At 36.0% G+C, this 23,526-nt stretch overlaps 2 protein-coding genes across 4 annotated transcripts in view; one reads left to right on the plus strand and one right to left on the minus strand.

The window, feature by feature from the left end:
- Window positions 1-7,701, plus strand: part of LOC125656005 (receptor-type tyrosine-protein phosphatase H-like) — a 34,273-nt gene extending 26,572 nt beyond the window's left edge. For 2 of the 3 annotated variants that reach the window (XM_056143755.1, XM_056143754.1), the window contains exons 6-17: window positions 105-350; window positions 841-936; window positions 1,127-1,229; window positions 1,664-1,904; window positions 2,344-2,431; window positions 2,529-2,605; window positions 2,747-2,783; window positions 3,029-3,129; window positions 3,865-3,984; window positions 4,975-5,120; window positions 5,508-5,643; window positions 7,359-7,701. In XM_056143755.1, the coding sequence (XP_055999730.1) occupies window positions 105-350; window positions 841-936; window positions 1,127-1,229; window positions 1,664-1,904; window positions 2,344-2,431; window positions 2,529-2,605; window positions 2,747-2,783; window positions 3,029-3,129; window positions 3,865-3,984; window positions 4,975-5,120; window positions 5,508-5,643; window positions 7,359-7,442 (1,475 nt within the window). In that variant the 3' untranslated portion in view covers window positions 7,443-7,701. The remainder of the gene's footprint in view (window positions 1-104; window positions 351-840; window positions 937-1,126; window positions 1,230-1,663; window positions 1,905-2,343; window positions 2,432-2,528; window positions 2,606-2,746; window positions 2,784-3,028; window positions 3,130-3,864; window positions 3,985-4,974; window positions 5,121-5,507; window positions 5,644-7,358) is intronic. The other variant, XM_056143756.1, reaches the window with a different exon arrangement.
- A 7,419-nt stretch (window positions 7,702-15,120) lies between these two features.
- LOC125653305 (uncharacterized) lies at window positions 15,121-18,032 on the minus strand. The gene is made up of 2 exons (XM_048882706.2): window positions 17,698-18,032; window positions 15,121-15,547 (listed from the first exon to the last, which is right to left on the minus strand). Exons 1-2 carry the CDS (start codon window positions 17,918-17,920, stop codon window positions 15,177-15,179), a joined length of 594 nt encoding a protein of 197 aa, XP_048738663.2. The 5' UTR covers window positions 17,921-18,032; the 3' UTR covers window positions 15,121-15,176.
- Window positions 18,033-23,526: the final 5,494 nt, after the last annotated feature.

Consider the following 23,526-nt stretch of genomic DNA (forward strand, 5'->3'; position numbering starts at 1 on the left):
GAAATTGATTCAATGGACAGAGAATACCATCATTTTAATGAATGTTTAATTTTCAAAACGTAAGTCTAAATTTCCAAACTAACTTTCGTTTGCTTGTTTTTCAGTATGCCCTGCAGGTCGCTATGGACCAAACTGCGCTAAATGCAGGAAGGAGTGTGTGCCCTGTAGTCCTATAACAGGTGTCTGTAACCAATGTCAAGGACCGTTCTATGGTGACTTCTGTCAGAATCAATGTCCAACAAACTGTCTCAACGCTACGTGTGACCAGACATCAGGGACATGTGAGAGCTGTATAGAGGGTTACTATGGAAAGTGTTGTAATCATGAAATTACTACAGTACCATTTAAAGGTACATTCTCTATACCTTATACATTGCAGTACTTCCAGATCTAGACCCGTAACCTTGAAACAATTTGTTTAAGGAAACCAACGACACGTGTGCTACCTCGATGAAAATCAAAATCAGAGGATACTACCTGAGTAAACGAAATATTTTCCTTTTGATATATATGTATATATATAGCCTTGGCTCCGCGGTTTACATATCTTATTTTCTATTTAAGGAATGGGGGATTTTTTTGTTACAAATTTATGTTTGAATGAATAGATATATGTAATATCAAAACTCTGATAAGCAAGAAAAGAATCGAAGAATTGTTTTGTTGGCCCACACACAATGAGTTGAGGTACAGTGGTATAATAGTGAGTATTCAATTTTAACCCTATATCAATGACAATATCTTATGATAGTGATGTTCTTTATCCTTCTAAATGTTTGAAATACAATTAACAAAGCATTACATTGTACCACTCGGTAGTTTGGTTTTTTTTATGTTTAGAAACTAAAGTGTCCACGCGAAAATTCAACAATGACGAGGTCACCACTAACTGTGATGAGGACACCACCATTACTGACAAAATGGTTGCCGAACAAGGTATACTCTCATGACTTACAATCAATACAATACTACAATTATAAACGCACAATATTTGTACGATTTTAGATTGTAAGACAACCCAAAACTCTTACATTATATACATGTAATTGTTAATCGGAGACATTAATCCATGCCTGTGCATACATGAACACATATGAATATAACAATCTCCGGAGTTTTATTCTAGATGCTGATAGAGAGGTATATAGCCAGACTGTCATATTGCTGACTGTTCTCGTGGTGTTAATTCTGGTATTGGTCCTAACTGTGGTTGTCCTCTTCAACAAAAGGTAAAGCTTACATTGCCCTTTATAACTCATTGCATGACGACACATAAACCCGTGATAGACGTATGATCTTTAATTTGATTACGGATAACTCCGTTTACCTAATCAAGATAGAGGGCTCAGGGCGGGTTTGACCGGTCGACAGGAGATGCTTACTTCTCCTATGCAACTGATCTCACCTATGGTATATCCAGGGGTCCGTGTTTGCCTAACTCTCTATATTGTATTGCGTATAGGAATTATGAGATTGATCACTGTTCGTTATCTTCACCTTTCATATGATCTCAGATGAGTTCTGTATTTTACATTATGTAAATGGTAATAATATTGCCGCATTGGTATTGACTTCAACGAAGAAATAACCTGTAGATTATACATGTAGCTCATCTTCAGACATTTTGTAAAGACATGCTAAAATTCATTTTCAATTATTTTAGCAAGAGAACAAGAAAAGACAAAACAGAAAAAGAAAATGGCCTCCTCGTGGAATTCCATAGAGTGGAGTCACGAAATGAGTCGGAGCTGGAGGAGATTCCTCAGGACGAGTCTATCTTCGTAGAGGAGGAAATCGTTACCGTAGAGTACAGTAATTTGATGTCGCAAAGAATTTCTATTGATCAATTCATTAGAGAATTACCAGAGAAAAAGGACAACGAAGTACTAGCGAAAGAATTTAACGTGGGTATCCATTTCTGTGATACATCATATATGATACATCATGTACCCCTAACGAATTTGATATGGGTTTTTTTATTCTCAAATTGATTGTAATATTTAATGATAATGAAAAAAAAACTTCTGGCGTTCAAACCAATGGTAATGAAGTTTTTCACTTGATTTTGGTCAACACCAATTTACGATTTGTCTCTACGTGTAAATTTATCACTTCCATCAGGTAAGACGGCATGTACAGAAAATGTAATACTTGCACAATAACAGTGTTTTTTCTGCAATAAGGATATATGTACAGCAATCAGTATTAAGCATATACAGCTCTAAATTTAAATAAAATTCAAAATTATTTTCTTAGAATAAAATCTATGTAAAATATGTTATTCTTCTATCAAGTTTATGAATTTGGTAGCATTGGTATTTCAATCCTTTGGTTTGATCACAGGATCTTCCCATCGGGCTACTAGAATCCCATTCGAATGCCCTGAGGGCATCCAACAGAAAGGGAAACCGATACAAAGGAATTTATCCATGTGAGTACAAATTTTGACTGGAAATTGACTATCAAAAGAAAATCTGGGAACGCATGTGCCTCTTTCATGTACATATGTTTGGGGGTTTTTTTTTCAGATGACTATAATCGTGTGAAGTTGATGAGAGAAGATTCAAATGACAGCGATGACTTTGTCAATGCATCCTACATTAATGTTAGTTCATAATTATGAAATGAACGTACATCATTTTAATTTTTCCTCAATTTGAGAATGTTATAACAATAACACTCCAGGAAGAACGTCATAATTATATTCTGAAAGCAGGATTAATTTGTTCAAAGCATATATTTTCAGGGTCTCAACAAGGAACGAAGTTACATCGCTGCGCAAGGTACAAACTTTATTTTGAAAAACGAAATTACACTTGTTAATGACAGTAATAGATCAGTTTCCTGTGTACTCATATTAAATGCGTTAATTTGAAGGAGGCCGTTTTCAAACCTTCCTGAAACGACAAATTCATTGATAAGCATTTAATTTAGCTTTAGAATAGTATGCATCTATTAATAATGGAATATCATAATAGATTAAGAATATGATGTTAAAATGTATGCTCAAACACTTTTAAATATCTAGGTCCTTTCACCCCCAAGACGTTGGAGGATTTCTGGACCGTGATCTGGCAGAACGACTCAACACGGATCGTTATGCTGACTAATCTTTACGAGGGAGACAGAGTAATTGTGCTTAACTTGAAATAATCGAATGATTATGTGCATGATTGATGTGTTAATATGTTTAACTTACACAATGAATGAATAAGTTTGTTTGGGGTTGGTTTTTTTTTTTGTTTTTTTTTTTTTTTTTTTTTTTTGTTTTTTTTTTTGTTTTTTTTTTTTTTTTGTTTTTTTTTTGTATCAAAAGGTCTATTTTACGTAAATGTTTTACCATAGGAAGAAATGATAGAATATATGCATAAGCCAAATTGTATACACGTAAATCATTTGCATAGTACCGGTATATGTTACTGGATAAAATTCACAAAGCAGTGTTAGTAATGTAGTGGTTAGGGTTCTTGCTTTGTTCGGGGAGATTCCTGGATTGACAACGCGGCAAACCTAATACTGATGATATAGGTTGTGTCTGCTCCTTTGCCAAGGATTCGGCTTTATCGGTCTTTCTATATCGCAACTTTTAAGTGTACACCCCGTCTCACGGTAGGTGGCTGTACGATAAAAAGCCCCCACCACTACGGCCTTGAGCGTCAAGCATTGGTCAAAATTTATGGCACTCCAATTAAAGCTCACGATATTTCTACATATGTATTCATGTAAGAAAAATTCCCTGGAGCTCCAAACAACATTAATGCGCACAAGATATTTGAGGTTGTAGTTTTCTTCTCCATATTATCAAATGATATAGAACACATTACCAGGTGGATGTTCACAGTTTCAAACGTCTTCGTGTTTCAGATGAAGTGTCTGAAGTACTGGCCGGATACGCTGCTGGACATCGGACCTTACGTCATCACACTGGACACTGTGGACGTGTATGATCACTATGTCCTGCGATATATGACTGTTCAACATCAGGTACTTCCTTATTTCGTTATCCCTCCCTCTCCTTGTCAAAATCACAATTACATTGTATATCATCGAGTCAAAGTCACAATTACACCGCATATCATCGAGTTAAAATCACAATTACACCGCATATCATCGAGTTAAAATCATAATTACACCGCGTATCATCGAATTAAAATCACAAATACACCGCATATCATCAAATTAAAATGACAATTACATCGCATATCATCAAGTTAAAATGACAATTACGCCGTATATCATCAAGTTAAAATCACAATTACACCGCATATCATCAAGTTAAACTCACAATTACACCGCATATCATCGAGTTAAAATCACAATTTGACCGCATATCATCGAGTTAAAATCACAATTACACCGCGTATCATCGAATTAAAATGACAATTACACCGCATATCATCGAGTTAAAATCACAATTACACCGCTTATCATCAAGTTAAAATCACAATTACACCACATATCATCAAGTTAAACTCACAATTACACCGCTTATCATCGAGTTTGCATACTCATATTTTCACATATCATCGAGTTTGCATATTTTCATGAAGCACAATAATGATACATGCCAGCATGAAGCATTGCAATCCATCTCCATACTTACACTATTTACACACACACACACACACACACACACACATATATATATATATATATATATAAAGCACTAAATAATCACAACTAGGTACTGAAAATTTTCGCCCCAGCCCGGGGTCGAACCAACGACGTACGGCACCCACCGCCTAGCAAGATTGTCAAACCAATGCGTAAGTCCACTCGGCCACAACGACTTCCCTAAAAAAGGAAGTTTTGTTATGCTCCTAAAGCCCTACTTATACACACTGATTCAATCTCCAACAGTCGCTGTGTCATTCAGTGTTTAAGATATTTTATAAGGAGAGTGGATCTCTCGATGCAATTGTATAGAATATTTATATATATATATATATATATATATATATATATATATATTAGGATGAAGAGAAGAGGGTAACACAGTTCCACTTCACCACTTGGCCGGACAACTCCGTCCCAGATGATATGACGTCACTCATATGCTTCCGTAACCTAGTAAGAAATGGACTGAGCATTTCAGATGGGCCAGTGGTCGTCCATTGCAGGTAAGCGAAATGAGTGTACCCGGCCGTATAGCAGTTTTATTGAAGCGAACTTCAGACCTGAAGGTTACCTACCACTATGGAGTACAAGTATTACAGCCATAAGAAATCAAACGTCAAACTTAAGCAAATATGCTAATATCATACATTATGCCCATACCTCACTGCTTTTAAATGTTCTTTACGGTATTTTGTTTATATTGCTTCAGGTTTGTAACTTTGCGGACTTGACTTTCAGAATTTCGAAAGTATACACTCATTCAAAAACAAGTATAAACTTATATAAGAAGATCACGAAATTCTTCGATATCCGTTTATAGTTTTGACTACGACTGATAGACAATAGTATACATATGTAAATAGATAAAATGTCGAATTCATATATTTTAGCGCCGGGATTGGTAGAACGGGGACGTTTATCTCCCTTGATTATCTCCTGGAAGAGAGCGTTATGGAGCAGACCATTGATGTCAGGGGATATGTTGCTTCTCTAAGACAGCAGCGGGTAGGATCTGTACAAACATGTGTAAGTGCCATCTCTCTTTTAACATAAAGAACGGGCTAATACCATCTAATGAATGAAACAAATATATTTGATTCATTCATTTTTTTTAAATTGTCATTCATCATATACAGGCGAGGTTTACTCCTCCCAGACACCTGATCCCACCTTTGATGTGACCAGGGGTCCATGTTTGCTCAACTCTCTGTTTTATATTGTTTGTAGGAGTTATGAGATTGATCACTGTTCGTTATATTCGCCTTTCATACATATGTACATAGCAATTTAATACAATGAACGTGTATGAACAACAGATTAGATATGCCTATGAACCCATTAAAGTTATTTTAGCTCTGAATCTGCAATTCTTATTTTGTTGTAAAATGGGATAATATAGTAGTTTTGTATGTAAATTTAACCTTAATCATTGATAACATTGAAAATTAAATTCAAGATTCTATAAAATAAAGAGTTAGGTTCTATAGTATAAAATATATAGTATTTTATAGAAATTAATTTTTGTAAGGAAAGAAAATAATGTATAATTTGAATTTGATTCTTTTCTAACACAAATATCAACAACAAAGGTTTAAAAACATTATTTTTGTCTGTCTTTGATCATAATTTTACAACAAACATTTTCGACACTATATTGACAATCAATATTGCCATTGATCCTTTGACGTTGGGGAACAAACGGTTGTGAATCAAGTGATTTAGGAAATGAAGTTGAAACCTCGAATAATTAAAAACAATGTTTACTCTAGTAACTGTTTACTAGTAGTTAAGTCCAACAATATGTGGATATTTATGATACCATAAAGACATCTAACCAAGCTAAGGATGGGAGCATGCAGGTGTGTATGTTTGGGTTGGTGGGTAGGTACATGCCTACCTGTGTGTTTTGGTTAAATTATTGTTCGAATTAAAATCACATAGCTACCATCTATTAAAGTGGTGAGTAGGTATAAATAACATGAAGCTTAAACTACAAATAGGAAATCAATGGACTCTGGGTTTGGAATATTCAGGCTAGACAGCGGAGCATAGTTCAGATTTTGGACATTTGACCTCCATCTGGTGATCTTCATTTGACCTTCATCTGGTGACCGTTTGTAGTGATTCAGTGGTTACAGCGTTTGCTTCGTGGCTGGGAAATCATGGGTTCAATCACTGTTCTTACCAAACAAAAGATTTCTATAAGCTCGTGATCCTTCTCTTGCCATTCACTTGGCATTTAGAAGTGAGGGTCGCGGGTCCTTCAGTATTATACTTTATAAACCGAGATTCCACAGCACTCGGCGTGAGTAATATAAAGAACCATCACTGTCACGGCCGAGAGCACCATGCTTGGGTACAAATGTTGGGGCTCTTTACCTACTGATGGTGAAGTCTAAATACATGTATAAGTTTTAAAAATCCAAGAAAGGAACGGACGTTAACACGTAAAAAAAAAATTAACAAAACCATCGGGTGACATCCCTGTTTGATTGAAAGGTTCTCGAATGCGACATAAAGTAAGAAATAAATGCTAGTAAACAAACATAACCTTGTCAAAAGGAGAGATTAGAAGCTTAAACTTGGTACGGATGTTGATAAAGAATATGTCATGACCATGAATCACTGTCACTAAACATAGCAAATCTTAGTGCCAAGCACAGCATAACCATTAATTATTCGTGTGTAGCGATTATTCATGATCTATTTCCTGCTTATACCGGTTCCTTTCTTATTTTTAGGAGCAGTACACCTTTCTCCATGATGCACTGGTCGAAGGACTTACAAACATGAATGTTCGCCATAGCTGTCTATCTGTGTTGTAATGCTGTTTTGTCAGGCCGTGCGGTCTGTTCTGCTATTATGGATTTTCAAACTGTACATGCGTTTCTGCGGAATTAATGTTTTCATTTCTGCGTGATTAATGTAAATTTTAAAATATTTCATTGTTCCAAAATTAATATGATACGTACTTAATTAGAGATTGAATGTATTGTTAATGTTAGCCTTAGAATTGCATTATCTCTAGAAATAAATTGAGCGTATTAGCATAAAAAATTTAATAAACATGAGAATAATTGTCAATTTGTACTATATTAATATTGTTTGAGGTTCAATTTATTTCATATCTTACTGTACATCTGTATATTCATTCCTGAAATACAGCAAGGATGACTTTGTGCAGTGTTTTGTGGATTCAAGACTACTCTGGGTATTCCCACAACTAGTAATATATTCAATTCACAATTAACTCTTCGTCCTGAAGAGATGGTCATCAGTGTAGTCCGTCTTTAAAAAAAGAAGAAGAATTCTTAACATCTTCTGAGGCCTGATATCTTTGACGCTTGTGTCAAGTTCTAATCTTGAGTTTATGTATGAAACGAGTTTTAAAAAATGCTATTCTCTTGCTACTGTTTTCTACTCGGCATTTAAATTGGCTTTTGCACTGAGGGTCGAGGTAGTTAAACGTACATTAACCAGACGGAAAGCTTTGTATTGTTATCGATGGCATACTACAATGATGACATAGTACAATGACGCAAAAATGTAACCATTTCGTGATGTTTTTCATAAAATAAAAAAAGCAAATCTCAACGAAATAAGAAGTAAATATGAAGAAAATTTCAAATTGTATTAAAATGGGAATAACTGTCTTCTATTTTTATTATTTTCGACTGTTAATGCTGATTTAACAGTACTTAACATCCTTTTTACCGGCGCCGATAATTCGTCATCGGTAAACCCTGTTTACGACTGACTGGCAGCATTGATACCGAGCAAAGTTCGTATTGCTAGGCTCTAACGGTAACACGTATGTGAAAGGGAAAAGTCAAAACCTGCTAAAGAGATGAGAAAATCTCTACATACCTACACTGAAAATTTTGGGAGGCGTATTGACGCCGCCATTTTTTTTTGATTTTTATTTTTTTTTTTTGTTGGTTTTATGGGGTTTTTTTTTTTGTTTGTTCAGTAGTTGCTTCAACAGTTATTCGAGTTTTAAATATGACTACCACAAATACAAGACTTTAACGTGCAATTTGTAGTTTAAACACTCAATCTGTTCAAAATGAATGTCATAATCATCATTGTAACAATTTTCAAAATAGAAAAAATACAATGCACAGCTCATATAGAAATATTGTATTGTACACTGTGATGTATGTACTGTATACATCTACACATGTAGTTTTTAATATTGCTGTTGACTTAGATCATGATGGAATTCATCATTAATGAACCCATTGTAAAATTGTTTCACACTTATTTTTAGGGGTAGGTGTTCTTCTGCTTTTGTATGAGAATGTCTACAAATGAGAAATCATTATCAATTTATAATTCTGATTTTTTTTATTTCGCTTAAGCATTTACAAATTAATAATTAAGAATTAATTCCTTTATGCGATACCTGATCTTTTGGGAAAGTATCTATGACAGTTCTTTCTTGTTTCATCATGGGGTGAACATTGATCTCTGCACGCTTTTAATTCATGGTCAGATCTTCGGATTGTATTTGTTTGATTTTGTTGCATGTCTTTTACCATTGTTGGAAACCCACGATCGGTCGCACTCATTTTGCCTCCCATGGGACACAACGCCCCTATTTTCATACTTATACATTTACATATACTCATTAAAATGCATGACCTTACGTGACTTGTCGACCACCAACAGGAATCGCCTTAAGTATTCCGAAACTCAAAGTGTCAGCAGTAATGGCGGTGCCAATCAAAGTGTGTGTGTTTTGTTGTGCCACTATCAAAGATATATAGAGCCGTTCCTAGCAAAAAGGACCCTTATCTTTTCCAAAAAATATTTTTCAAACAACGTCATAATGAACAAATGTGAAGTCATTTTTGCAAACTTGTCAAGAAAAAGATCATGGTTACCAATCAGGAGTTGGTTGTCATCTTTGATTGACTGTAATATTTTAACGATAATCAACATTGCTCTAATATTTTGAGGGATAGTATCTATACTTCACACTTTAGAACTAATATACTTAAGGGCCCCTTTTGCTAGGAACGGTTCTGTAGATGAAAACTCCATATTTGGCACCTAAAATGGCTGATTATTTTGGCTAATACTTCACTTTCACATGTCCCCCTTTCGGAAATCCTGGATCCGCCACTGGTATGTTTAGCATCGTCACTGCTGTTCTGGCTGAGTGTAAGCGAGTGATTTGATGTCGCATTAACGGAGCACGTGATGATTACGGAGCACGTGATGATTACAGAAACGAAATTTAACAATACACTATGTTTAGATGTATATAACCGTAATCAAATAATATCATTCCCTCTCCTCCTTGCATTATATTTTTGGAGAATATTTTCTAATGCAAATTAAACGATCAATTCAGGGTAACAAAAGAAAAGACCCATAGGGGAGAACACATTTCCGGAAAAAGTCACAGTGTTACATGGACTTTCATAAAATTATGATATTTCAATAGTTTGCAATCTAATGAAATCAATAGAATATATAAAGGACACCCTGGGATCGAAATTCAGAAATAAAGACTACAAAAATTGTTGAACCTGTTTTTTGACAACCTGGTTCGTATTCAACCTCTTAGTTGTTGAAGTTAGTGTAGCTCTTTCATTGTATGCAGAGGTTTATTTTGTCGTAGTTCGAATCACACTTTAGATTTCTTTCTTTTTTTTCGATTTTGCCTTTTCAATATTTCTTTTATATATTGTATAAAAATGTTCCTTCAATAATCTACATGTAAATGGTGTTCATTCTTCATATAAAAGGCATTTAAGTGAAAGCAAATTGTAATTTCCTTGTATTCAAGAGGAACTATATCTCGAGGAAGCAGACTTTGTTCCGATGACAATGATCATTCACTCTGTGGTACTCAACTCAAGTATATGTACCACGAATAAAAATATGTTAAGTTGAACTTCCTGTATTTGCCAATCAAGAACTTCTTTTAGAGAGAGTGCAAAAGAGTCCAGATGCATTTCATAGACGTTCTATGCAAAAGTTCAGGATAAAAGTTCACCAAACATATGAAATATTATTTGGAAATAACGAACTTAAAATGCGTAAACAATACATGTATCATGCTACATCGTAGTAAGAGGTCTAGTAAAAGTGTCCTCCTATATTTATACACTGAAGGCAGTGCGATATGTGAAAAGAAGGTTCTGTGTTTGTCTGGCCGAAAGTCAAAAACAAGGATGCGGAAGGGTAATCTAGGGTCTATCTTAAGGGTACAAATTATCCTCCTGAAATACGGATGAGCTTTTTGTAAAGTCTAAAACTAAATCCAGCCCAAAAGGTTTTTTATTTATTTATTTATTGTATACCGTTACGATAAATTCATCCTTTTTCTTTTCTTTTATTTTCTGGGGATGGGGTGCTGCTTTTCAATGGTACAGGAAATAGTTCTGGGATTAGTTGTTTTTAGCTCACCTGAACTATAAGCTAGAGAGATTTTCTGATCACCTGTTGTTTAGCAGCCATCATTTTCTCCATCCGATTGTAAACCTTACACAATTTTTACTTCCCAGGAACCACCAGGCCAATTTCGACCAAAATTGCCATGAAACATCCTTGAGTATAGGGGATTCACAATTGTTCAGATGAAGTGTCACATCCTCTTCAGAAGGGACATAATAAAGAACTAGTGAACCTACAATCACTGCAAAAGTGTATAATAAAAAAAACTACAATCACTGCAAATCAGGGTACACAATAAAAAAAAAAACCTTCCTAGAATCATTGCAAAAACAGAGTGCAAAATAATACCATATTTATATAGCACCCTTTTCATACACTGTGTACGCTCAAAGGTACTTTGCAATGCATATATACCTTACAACAGAATGTTATACATAGAAAATAAATAAAACATTAAAAGCTGTACCTATCCTCATTGTACATATAAAACATGAAAACACAAGATACCATAAATATGCTATATAATAATAAACATAAGTTTCAGGGCGTATTAAAATAATAATAATAATAATGAAATACACACACGCACATACAGCATATAATGTCTCAGGTATAATACATTAAAAACATACAATTCCTTTTTTTATATATATAAAACATCACAAAATGGTACTCGAAAGCTAAGACAGTCTTTAGTTTTCACAGTTTTTCACAGAATTTAACCTACCTACACGAATGACTGAAATGATAGAAACTAGTCCTGGAAAACTTGATGGAAAAAAATGTGTTTTCAGTGACTTCTTGAATGCACACAGTGTTCTACAGTCCCTTACATGTTCTGGACGGGCATTCCACAGTTTTGGAGCTATTGTTCTGAAACACCGATCTCCGTATGTTACGGTTCGACTTTTTGGAATAACTAAAGTGACTGATTGTTTTATAGGCCTAAGATTTCGGGTATGCTTATATACCTCTAGTAATTGTTTGATATAAGTTGGGCTCTCATCATGTAAGGCTTTGTAAGTATAAGTAAGTATCTTATATTGTGTCCTATACTGCACAGGTAACCAGTGTAGTTCTCTTAGTATTGGAGTGATATGGTTGTAACGGGAGGTCCTGGATATGAGACGTGCGGCAGTGTTCTGAATATGTTGGAGCTTGCTCAGGACTTTCTTTGGAACACCAACCAGGAGAGCGTTACAGTAATCTAACCTTGATGTGACTCGGGAGTTCACAAGAGATTTAGTTGCTTCTGTTGTTAAATATTTTCTGATGTGGCCTATTTGCCGCAACTGTGCATAACAAGATCTGCTGACACAGTTCACTTGTTTCTCCATATCCATCTTGGAGTCAAACATGACACCAATATTTCGAACGCAGGTTGAAGGATTAATTTGTGAGTCACCTACTGTCACTGAAATGTTTCTATTGAGGTTTGCATTAAGATCAGATGCAAACACAATGACCTCGGTCTTATCCGTGTTGAGTTTCAACATATTGCCATGCATCCAAAACACGATATCATATAGCCAAACCTCAATACGATGTAATGTATCTACCTGTGTAGCTATGCCTCTAGGTTTAAAAGACAGATAAAGCGGAGAGTCATCAGCGTAAAAATGGTGATCAAGTCCATGATATCTACAGATGGAACAAATTGGTTTTGTGTGCATTGTATAGAATTTGGAACCCAGCACTGATCCTTGCGGCACACTGAAATTCATTTTCACTGGCCTTGACTTGGCACCATCTATGCAGACCGTTTGGTGACGGTCACTGAGGTAAGATGATATCCATCCTAGTGATTCGCCTGTTATTCCGAACAGATATTCAAGTCGGTGCAACAGGGTAGTGTGTTCGATAGTGTCAAATGCAGCGGAAAGATCCAGCATCACAAATATAGTGACATCATTTTGGTCTAAAGATTGTAGTATATCAGTCTGTACCTTCAGTAGTGCAGATTCCGTGGAATAGAACTGCCTATATACTGACTAGTGTTCTTCATGAAGGTTATCTAATGTCAAATGGTCTTCAATACGGGAGTTCACTACCTTTTCCAGGACCTTTGAAACAAAAGGCAAATTGGACACAGGTCTATAGTTCTTAAGAGTATTTGGTTCAAGATTTGCTTATTTCAGAAGAGGTCTTATATGTGCTTTTTTGAATACTGCTGGTACACTTGCAAATTCAAGCGATAGGTTTATAATGTTTGTCAGAATTGGTAGAAGTTCTCAAAAGACAAAAGACAACAATCTAGAACCATTTCTCACACAAAGCAGTGCAATATACACCAGCAGCTGATCTACTTTCTACAACTACTGCAAGACAGTAGACAAGATACCCCCACCCCCACCCCCCACATGAGTGAAATATTCTCGAGAGGGACGTTAAACAAGATACAATCAATCAATCGTTTTGTTAATTTTTAATGTTGGTATTTCACACTCTTACTTCGCAATTTTTGTGAAGAATAGAATTATTGTTTGTGTATCGTATGCATTGTTTTGCAGTGATTATAATATATTGGCTATATTTAGCTCTAAAACTTCATAGTTATTTCGGATTTCAAAGATTTCGGTTGAGCATCACTGAAGAGACATTATTTGTCGAAATGCGCATCTGGTGCATCAAAATTGGTACCGTATAAGTTTTACATTATGACCCCTGGGTCGAGGCCTCTGCTGGTGGACTGTTAGTTCCCGAGGGTCTCTACAGCCCAGTAGCTAAGTACTTCGTTACTAGCTTGAAAATACGGATGTATATTTAATTGCTGTTATAAAATTTAGAAATTCATTTCAAAATTAAGGATTATCTCCCTCATGGACGAATTTGGCTCGACTTTTTTTGGCACGCTGTTTTTGGCTATATTTAGCCCTAAAACTTCATAGTTATTTCGGATTTCAAAGATTTCGGTTGAGCGTCACTGAAGAGACATTATTTGTCGAAATGCGCATCTGCTGCATCAAAATTGGTACCGTATAAGTTTTACATTATGACCCCTGGGTCGAGGCCTCTGTTGGTGGATTGTTAGTCCCCGAGGGTCTCTACAGCCCAGTAGCTAAGTACTTCGTTACTAGCTTGAAAATACGGATGTATATTTAATTGCTGTTATAAAATTTAGAAATTCATTTCAAAATTAAGGATTATCTCCCTCATGGACGAATTTGGCTCGACTTTTTTTGGCACGCTGTTTTTGGCTATATTTAGCCCTAAAACTTCATAGTTATTTCGGATTTCAAAGATTTCGGTTGAGCATCACTGAAGAGGCATTATTTGTCGAAATGCGCATCTGCTGCATCAAAATTGGTACCGTATAAGTTTTACATTATGACCCCTGGGTCGAGGCCTCTGTTGGTGGATTGTTAGTCCCCGAGGGTCTCTACAGCCCAGTAGCTAAGTACTTCGTTACTAGCTTGAAAATACGGATGTATATTTAATTGCTGTTATAAAATTTAGAAATTCATTTCAAAATTAAGGATTTTCTCCCTCATGGACGAATTTGGCTCGACTTTTTTTGGCACGCTGTTTTTGGCTATATTTAGCCCTAAAACTTCATAGTTATTTCGGATTTCAAAGATTTCGGTTGAGCATCACTGAAGAAACATTATTTGTCGAAATGCGCATCTGGTGCATCAAAATTGGTACCGTATAAGTTATATATATATATATATATATATATATATATATATATATATATATATATATATATATATCATAAATGTATTATATTCATCATTCCCAAAGATGCCCTACTCCTAATATATATTTGTTTTCTTTAACTAGATTGGTGTACTTACTCATGGAGTCCAATTTAAAACTTTATTACTGATATTTCACTCACAAACATGTGCAATAAAATTATATTTGTCAAATATCGGGCTATTGCCTCAATTTTTCAAATTGATATATTAGTAATACATAATATAATGCTATTCCTCAATAAATTGCGATTGCTGAACAAAGCTAAAATGCAGGGAATGCAACTTCACTGACAGTTTCAATTTCTTTTAACAACAGAAACTGTTCTTGATTTAACTAAATATAGCACTAAATCTGGAAGAAGAAAAAAAGAAACTCACGACATATTTTGTTTTATTGAACTAAGTAATGTTCGCTTCATATTTAACAGGTTAGAAAATATTTACGCCCAGTTAGTTGTACATTTGCCACTCTGGCGGTGCAAACGGCGGTTTGTAATCAAAAGGGGGTGGAACATGCCCCGGGGGATAGGATACCTCTAGTGAAGCGTTTTCTCTCCGCAGGCCTCTGTCATGAGGTCCTGCAGTCACCTCCTGATACTTTGGGGGTTCCGCTGATTGTATGACTTGCATTTGATGTGGATAAGGCGCTTCTCCGTGTCCTGGCGGATAAGTAGTCGAATTGTAAGCCGTGTGCTGCCCTATGACTGGTCGGGTTTGAGTCATCCCTCCCTGTTGAACGTTAGGCGGTGGTACAATGTGACCTTGTGGATAAGCTGTATTCGTCGGGTATGTCTTGTCATTGATGGGCTGTACCCGTGCACCTAGCAAAATGACATAACCTTCAATTATTAACATTGGTTGCGTAAACACAAAATTAAATTAATCAACAGTGGATGCTCCAATATTCCAAATTCATGCTGATTAATGTAGATCGAGTACAATAGTATTTTGTTGATAGTGTTCTGTAATTATCGTTGCAAAACGATTGATTGATTGTATCTTGTTTAACGTCCTTCTCGATAAATTTTTACTCATATGGAGACGTCACCAAGACTGGTGAAGGGCTTCAAATTTAGGCTTTTACTCGGCGCTTACTGCCATTGAGCAGTGAGGGTTCTTTAGCGTGTGACACCTACTGTGACACGGGTCATCCGTTTTTAAGGTCATCTCCGAGGTTCCGTGACATTCATACTTGATGCCGAGCGTTTGGCGATGGAACTATCACTACCTGTTTTAACGACTTATAAGGTCTGTCGTGGCCGGGATTCGAACTCCGGCCTTCTGCATGGGGGGTGAACGTTTTAACCTCTTCAAAAGTTAACGTTATAATATTCGATGTGAACAGTTGTATGTATGCAGTTTTTTTATACAGTTTTTTTTAAAATTATATTGTGACTTTCAGATTATAAAAGTATATTATATAGGATAGGATAGCCTGACCCTCTTTCCTCTGGCATACTGAATATAAACTGATAAAGCGCACCATGAAATATATGCCGGTAGTAACGTAAAATCGGGATACATGTAACACGCGACATATAACTAGTTTCATAAAGTATGCTTGCGTAAAGTATCGCGGTTTAATGATAATGAAATAATAAAATTTATTTCTGCTCTACTTTGTATTTGATACATTACTCTACTTTGTATTACTGCATGCAATAGATATACACGAAACGTAACAACAGCTTTACATAAATGATTGATTGTTTTACATGTAGTCGTGTTGTTTTCTCGATTTAGCTTCGTGACCTTATCGACGAATTCTTTAAATCTCAACGTTCTGTGCATAAATATGCAGTGACGAATTTAGATCCATGTGACAACGAGTCCCAACTACCACCACCAAAAAATATTAGTACAACAAATAGATAAGATTTAAGAAATAATGATCGCATTTTCGTGTATGTTGCAGGATAACCTCCAAGGTCGCGAAATGTTGTTTTGAAATAATTATAAAAGCCTAGGTAAAGTTGTTATTTTTTTGATTATATATAGTAAAAAGTATAGCTAGAATAGCCCATAAAAGTAACCTAAAAAGCCTCAAAACCCTGGACCCCCCCCCCCCCCCCCCCCCCCCCCCCGCTTATCCCCACCATCTCCACTAGCCGCCACTGATATCTCTAAAATGAAAACTGAATTTCTGAAAGTGTTACCTTCGTTATCCGTTATAATTTTTTAATCTGTAATTTACGCTTTTATTAATAATATATGTTCATTTCCCTTTGATTTTTTTTCGCACACATTGAGTCGCTGTCAGCTGCAGGTGAAGTACCGCAAAATTGAACTTACGCATGACTCTCAAACTCTTCTTTTTTTTATCGTACCAACACCTGCCGCAGCAATATTCAGAGCTCGATTTTTAAGATCTTATTCGAAAGACCTACAATTCTCACTTCTGAATGCCGAGCACTCACTACCTATGTTTTCGCATTGGATATAACGCGACTGCGGGTAGGGCTCGAAGGCAATGACTGACCCAACCCACGAGCCGCCGCGTCCGGTCTACCTCATTATAGACTGTAAAAAGTGTGTATACGAGGTTAAACAACTTGCGAATGCCACCCAGAGGTGGTAAAATGATTTACACACCACAGAAATATGCATATACCTACTCTAAACATTTATGATATCGTATTGGAAAATAGCGGATGTGCATTCGGATTACAGATTCATATCAGAAATTAAAATGTTTTCGTAAATATTACTACGTGACATTGCATTTTTCAGCTGTTGGCTCCGTGATCAAGTCTATATCTGGATTGATACTACAAGTATAAGATGTTCAGGAGAACTTGAAAACCAATCATGCCGAAATCATGCCGATTTTCGAATTTTTTTCACTAAATCTACATACATTCAAGATCTTGCTTATTATAATTTTCTTACACCTTACACAACTGTAAAGCTTCCAAATGTTGAACATATACAGGTTCATAAAAACATAGAATGGAACGCTGTACTCTCTTACCCATCATCCTGCCGGCTGTTGGTCTCTTCTTGCACAAACATCGAATCAGAAGAGCTGTTACACCGAGGAAAAGCAACAGTGAACCAATCGAAACTGTCGTGATAATTATTACTGGCGGAGAACTAACTTCGATTTCTTGGTCCCAGCAGCAATACTCAGCTGAAGGAGGTCCACAACATATCTGGTCAAGAAAACAATATTCCCTCCCGCATCTCAGTGACATTTCAACGGCTATATACTGCTACGCATCCATCCACGCTATATGCCTTTTATTATGACGCAACAATTGTAACGTAATAATTTACGTCATAAGTCAAATGACTTATAGAGGTCGTCCACGCAAACTCCCCGTCAAGGCCTCATCTACGTATAGAAGTTTGGTCGTCCACGGGGATATCAGGCTGTGTTCAAGGTCGTAGCAGAAAGCCTAGGGACTAGGTATGGTGGCTGATTTGTGCCATTTTACAATTTGTAATATTTTCGTTATTTTGAGGTGAAAATCGGCCTGCTTAATTGAAGACCTTCATGTAATTGAAGACCTACGGAAGACTTACAAAAATATAGGTGATTTACATCAAAAATAATGTGAAAATAGCTAATTAACATTTTATAGTAACGGCAAGCTTAGGGACTAGGTATGGTGACCAATTTGTGTCATTTTACACTTTATCGCCTTTTTGTTATTTCACGGCCGGTAAAAAGACAACAAATCCATGTTTCGCGACTTTTTGTCCCGAAATAACAAAAAGACCGCAAAATGATAATATTAGTTACTTAAACTTCTTTTCGCCTCAAAATAATGAAAAAACGAGAAATTGTAAAATGGCACAAATCACAAATGTGAAAGAAAATGTAGTTGCTATAAGAGGTATCGCATCTGTGCAGATAACGGTAATCTTTCAAATTTCAAAGAATGGTCAATAATTGTCGGTTATTCCCCCTATATATAACACAGGTGGCGCACTACTCGTTGACGTTCAATCTTACTTCCGGTGTCAATAGTGTACAGTGCAGTGTACGAGTAATCGAAGTGTCACATCGAGTTTTTGATGCAAAATGCCGTCTTGTTGCTGCGTGCCGGGGTGCTCAAATCGCGGGGGCCTTAGATTTCCAACGGATGAGACCATCAAACGACAGTGGATTGTCGTTATTAGGCGAAATAGCGCTACAGATAAGCACAAGTTTTGGTCACCACATCCACGGAGTGTAGTATGTCATCAACATTTCAAGGATGATGACTTTGAAACGGAAACTAGATACGGTGGGTTGATTCACTTGACAGGGTTTTAATCTGATATGATTCATAAATTAATTAATGTTGATTTTAGTTGATGGTATTATAATTTGTTGCAATACTTGCAGTTAATGAGTGATTTACAGATTTAGACACATAGCATCGTTTTTCCTACATGTAATATTAAAAGTATAAAAGTAAAAAGGGGTTTTCCTTATTAAGGGAAAGGTACAGGGTTGGTCCTTCAGCACATGGATTCAATTTATCAGTTCAAGTCTACATTTCCACTACTATTCACTAAAAGAAAGGGGAGGGGGGGGGGCAGCCAGCGCCAGCCTTAGTACATTGTCAAGAAATCCCACCGTTGCTATGTGTCTGGTAATATTGTCGTCATGTAGCCCGATATTACTTATGTAAATACGATCTAATGTCTATGTCAGAGCCAGAAATAATGGATTTTTTTCTTCAAATTATACTTTTCTATCATGTAAACATATATGTTACAAAGGTATAGTACATGGGTCATAATGATGACAGTGTTTCAAATTGTTTATTGTTTTGTTTTGTTGTTTGAAATATTTTATGTTACATTCTGGTGTATTCTCAACTTCAGAAAAAGCCACCCATATTGAATGTGTATTTGACATCAATCAAAGTATGAAATGAAACTGCCAGTTTTTGTTTCTTTACACAATGAAATTGGCATTGTCACGTCTATTTTGATATGTCATAATCAGCAACTGAAACTCAGGAGACTGCAGACAAAAACACCGAAGACACATACATGTACCATATCGTGGATACAGGGGCTGTACACGAGGGCTGTACTAGTGTGAGGATGGCGTGTCTCACAGGAATGACAGGATAAGATGTTTTAAATTTGTATCTTTAAAATTCTTAACAAGAATTATTTTGATCAATATTTAGAAAACCTTCTTGATAAATAGATTTCATTAGGCGATTTATAGCAAGCATGTTTGAATATGGTACATCATTAATCATATTTATAGTTTATGTATAAGTTAAGCATGTTTGTGCATTATCATTATTTGTCATATTGATATTGTTTAGGTGCTGATCCTCTCAGAAGGCAAAGGAAGCCTCATGCCGTTCCTTCAATATTCCCTTGGAGCAGCTCAAGGATATGCGAAGATGACAGAAACCAACGACGCATTACACGCAAGAGAAAAGTGGAGCAAGCCTGTACTAGTCCGATTTCCAATGACGAGTCTCAAGTAGCCATTTTTTCCAACATTGGTAATTTTGTAGAAACAAGTAGTTGCGAAAGTAATGAACCAATGCCGTCATGTAGTTATGAATCCTCTGATGCTGCACCAGTTTATACAGAAAGTTCATGTCAAACCATGTCATTGCCAATAATGTCAGTGGAAAATTTCATTAACGATAGTGAAGGTTTTATGTTCTATACTGGACTAGCAACATACACAGATTTTTTACACGTGCTGTATAGTTTAGGTGAGGCTGCATTTCATTTGAACTACATATACAACCAGGTGTAGAATCTGACAATTGAGAACCAGTTGTTTCTGACCTTGATCAAACTAAGACAATATAAAACTAACTTTGAACTTAGTAGGCTTTTTTCAGTGTCCACAACAACTGTTGAAAATATATGGCTGACATGGGTCAACTTCATGTACAGGCAGTGGCAAGAGGTTAACCTTTGGCCTGACAGAAAGTTGGTGAATTTCTTTGCTCCAAGGGATTTTTATTCGAAGTTCCCAACAACACGGTTAATCATTGATGGTACCGAGATTGCTGTCAAGAAACCAAAGCCACCAATAGCCCAGCAGTCTACTTTCTCAACATACAAGAATCGGAATACTGTGAAGGTACTCGTTGGCTCAACACCTGGTGGTCTTGTATCTTTCATCTCATCAGCTTTTGGAGGTTCTGCAAGTGATCGTCAACTTGTGGAACGCAGTTCCTTGTTGAATCAGTGCGAGCCAGGCGATTCAGTGATGTCTGACAAGGGCTTTAACGTGCAAGACATGTTTGCTTGCAGGGATGTTAAAATTAATATTCCAACATTTTTTAAGAAGAAAAACCGTATGTCGGGAAACACTGTGTTGCATGATCGCAAAATATCTAGTAAAAGGGTGCATATTGAACGGATAATTGGATTAGCAAAAACATTTAAAATTTTGAAGGGCCCCTTGAACAGCACCGAGACAAAGTTAGCAAGTGAAATTGTCTTTGTATGCTTCACTATGTGCAACTTCAGAAAATGTATTGTACCCAAACATGCTTAAGAGTTAAGATTGTTATGGTCTGTGAAGTATAAACATATTTATGTATTTTCATATGATTTGTACTCTCCGGGCTCCAATAACTTTATTTTTTGTATTCCAAGTCTCTAACAAATACTAAAATATTAAAACATCAAATGATATGAATTTTTTTTTTATAAAAAAATATATGAAACCACAACATAAGAAATTGACAATCACTAAATGGGTTTGGTGATATATTATAAACAATGTCTTGCTACAATTAATACCATGACTCAGTGTCCAAATATGACACTTAGATGTGATGATAAAATTTGTTCAACACTGCACTTCTGAAATATTTTTCAAAAAATGATTCTAATTTGTGAATCATGTTTTCAATAAATTCCTCATCTCTTGGCACTGGTATAACTTTGAGGTCTTTGAATGTGTACACTACTAAAGTGCATTCAGTTCTGTTTGTACAGAATAACTGCCCTTGTATTTGATAGAAGTAATCATGTGACATATCAAGTTCTAAGGAAGCATTTACATTCTTCAAAAAGGGAACAGTTTCATTAGAAATATGTTCATGTTTTGCAGTGAATGGGCATTTTACCTCTAAAATGGAGGTTTCATCAATTACAGCATCTGGAGATGCTGCAAGAAATGGGTGGGATTTGGATACAAATGTGCCACATTTTTGAGTTTTTACTTTGCATTTTTCTTCAAAGCTTTTTATGGCTACTGACTCGTAACATCTACCATGGATTATGGGTGCAACATTGATTTGTGGGGTATATTTAGTTAAACGATTGGCAAGATTATGCATATTAGTTTTTTCTGTACATTTGCAGATTTTTCCAAAATTTGAGGAGTGAATTCTCTTGCACCTTTCTGACTGCCATAGAGGATTGATGCTTTGGCCACGAGTTTGATTTTCAAATTTTTCAATTTCCATACTAGTAATGTTTGTAATATTGGAATTTTTCAGCCACATTTCAGAAAGTTTCTCCTGAAAATAATCATGGTCAGAATCCATTGCAGTTGTGTTTGCGATTGAAAATAAATGTGAAATTGGTAATGTATTTACTGATGGGTGATTCAACCAAACGTTCCTAAAGGTGTCATGATATCCAGACATGTTCCTAAATTGAAGTGGACGTGGGTCATAAATGACATCAGCATTATTTGCAAGAGGGAGGTCTTTAGCTTTAATCGGACTCCCCTTGTAGGGTTTTGTTTGGTGAAATGTTTGCAAATTTTGGGTGCAAGTTTCCTCAGTAGTCAAGTCACCATTCTCACAGAATTTCTGTAGAGCATACAAAATAACACATACATGCTTACATGCTGCAACTGGACCCATTCCTACTGCACACTCACATTGACATTCAACAACACATCCATCAACATCAAAACTTGCATCGACAGCATACGACATTGTTTTCTTCATCTGTGCCTTGCATTCAGCTTTCACAAAGAATAGCCCATCTTCACATGCCAATCTTGCATACTTTAAAAATTTGCTTTCATAAAGGTATCTAACATTTGCATCAATTTCTCTGTTCATTTTCCCCAAGTATGCACATACAGCTTCTTCTTTAATTCTTGTAATCACAGTATCTTTATTAATGTCTTTATATTTCTCATAACTCGGGACTTCCATGCAGTACTCCCTTTCAACTCTTTCACCACCACCAAAGTTATAGTTTCTGTCGTATGCATCAAGTCTGAAAGAGAATATTTCAAGGTCCATATTGTACATAATGTCATATATGTAGCATTAATGGCCTATAAAATGGGGTAGTAAAGTCTGTACTTAATATTACAGTCAGGGCCAAAAAAGTATCGTATCATTAAATTTTATTTAACAGACAAGGTAATAGTTTTAGACCTGTCATTTGACAGGGCGGGCAATGTACATGTAACTGCATGCAGGCACATAGAGCTATCATTTTCAGTCCTGAGGAAGATTCAGCCAAAATCAGGGCCGTAAGTAGGGTTCTAAATCAGGGGAGGCAGGGGATTGGGGGCCGCCGATTGACTTTACGACTGAAAATGACACTTTTTAAATCCCAATTTATCATGTTTGTGTTTCATTTGTACTATGTAAAGAATCGTAATATGGTGTCAAAGACAAAGGTGCTTGTCTTCATTTTAAACATATATCCTATAATATAACATTTATATAATTTTATTTTCTTTTTTGCCAAAAAATCAGACGAGGCAGTTGCCTCGTCTGCCTCATCGGCAGTTACGGCCCTGAAAATCATATTTTTGCGTTTCAGAAAAATTAACCCAGAAAAAATCGTTATAGTTTTAAAAAATAAAAGGGGGGGGGGCTTGGCCAGGTCACCATAAAAA

This window comes from Ostrea edulis, chromosome 7, assembly GCF_947568905.1.
Source record: "Ostrea edulis chromosome 7, xbOstEdul1.1, whole genome shotgun sequence".
NCBI classification, from domain to species: Eukaryota; Metazoa; Mollusca; class Bivalvia; order Ostreida; family Ostreidae; genus Ostrea; species Ostrea edulis.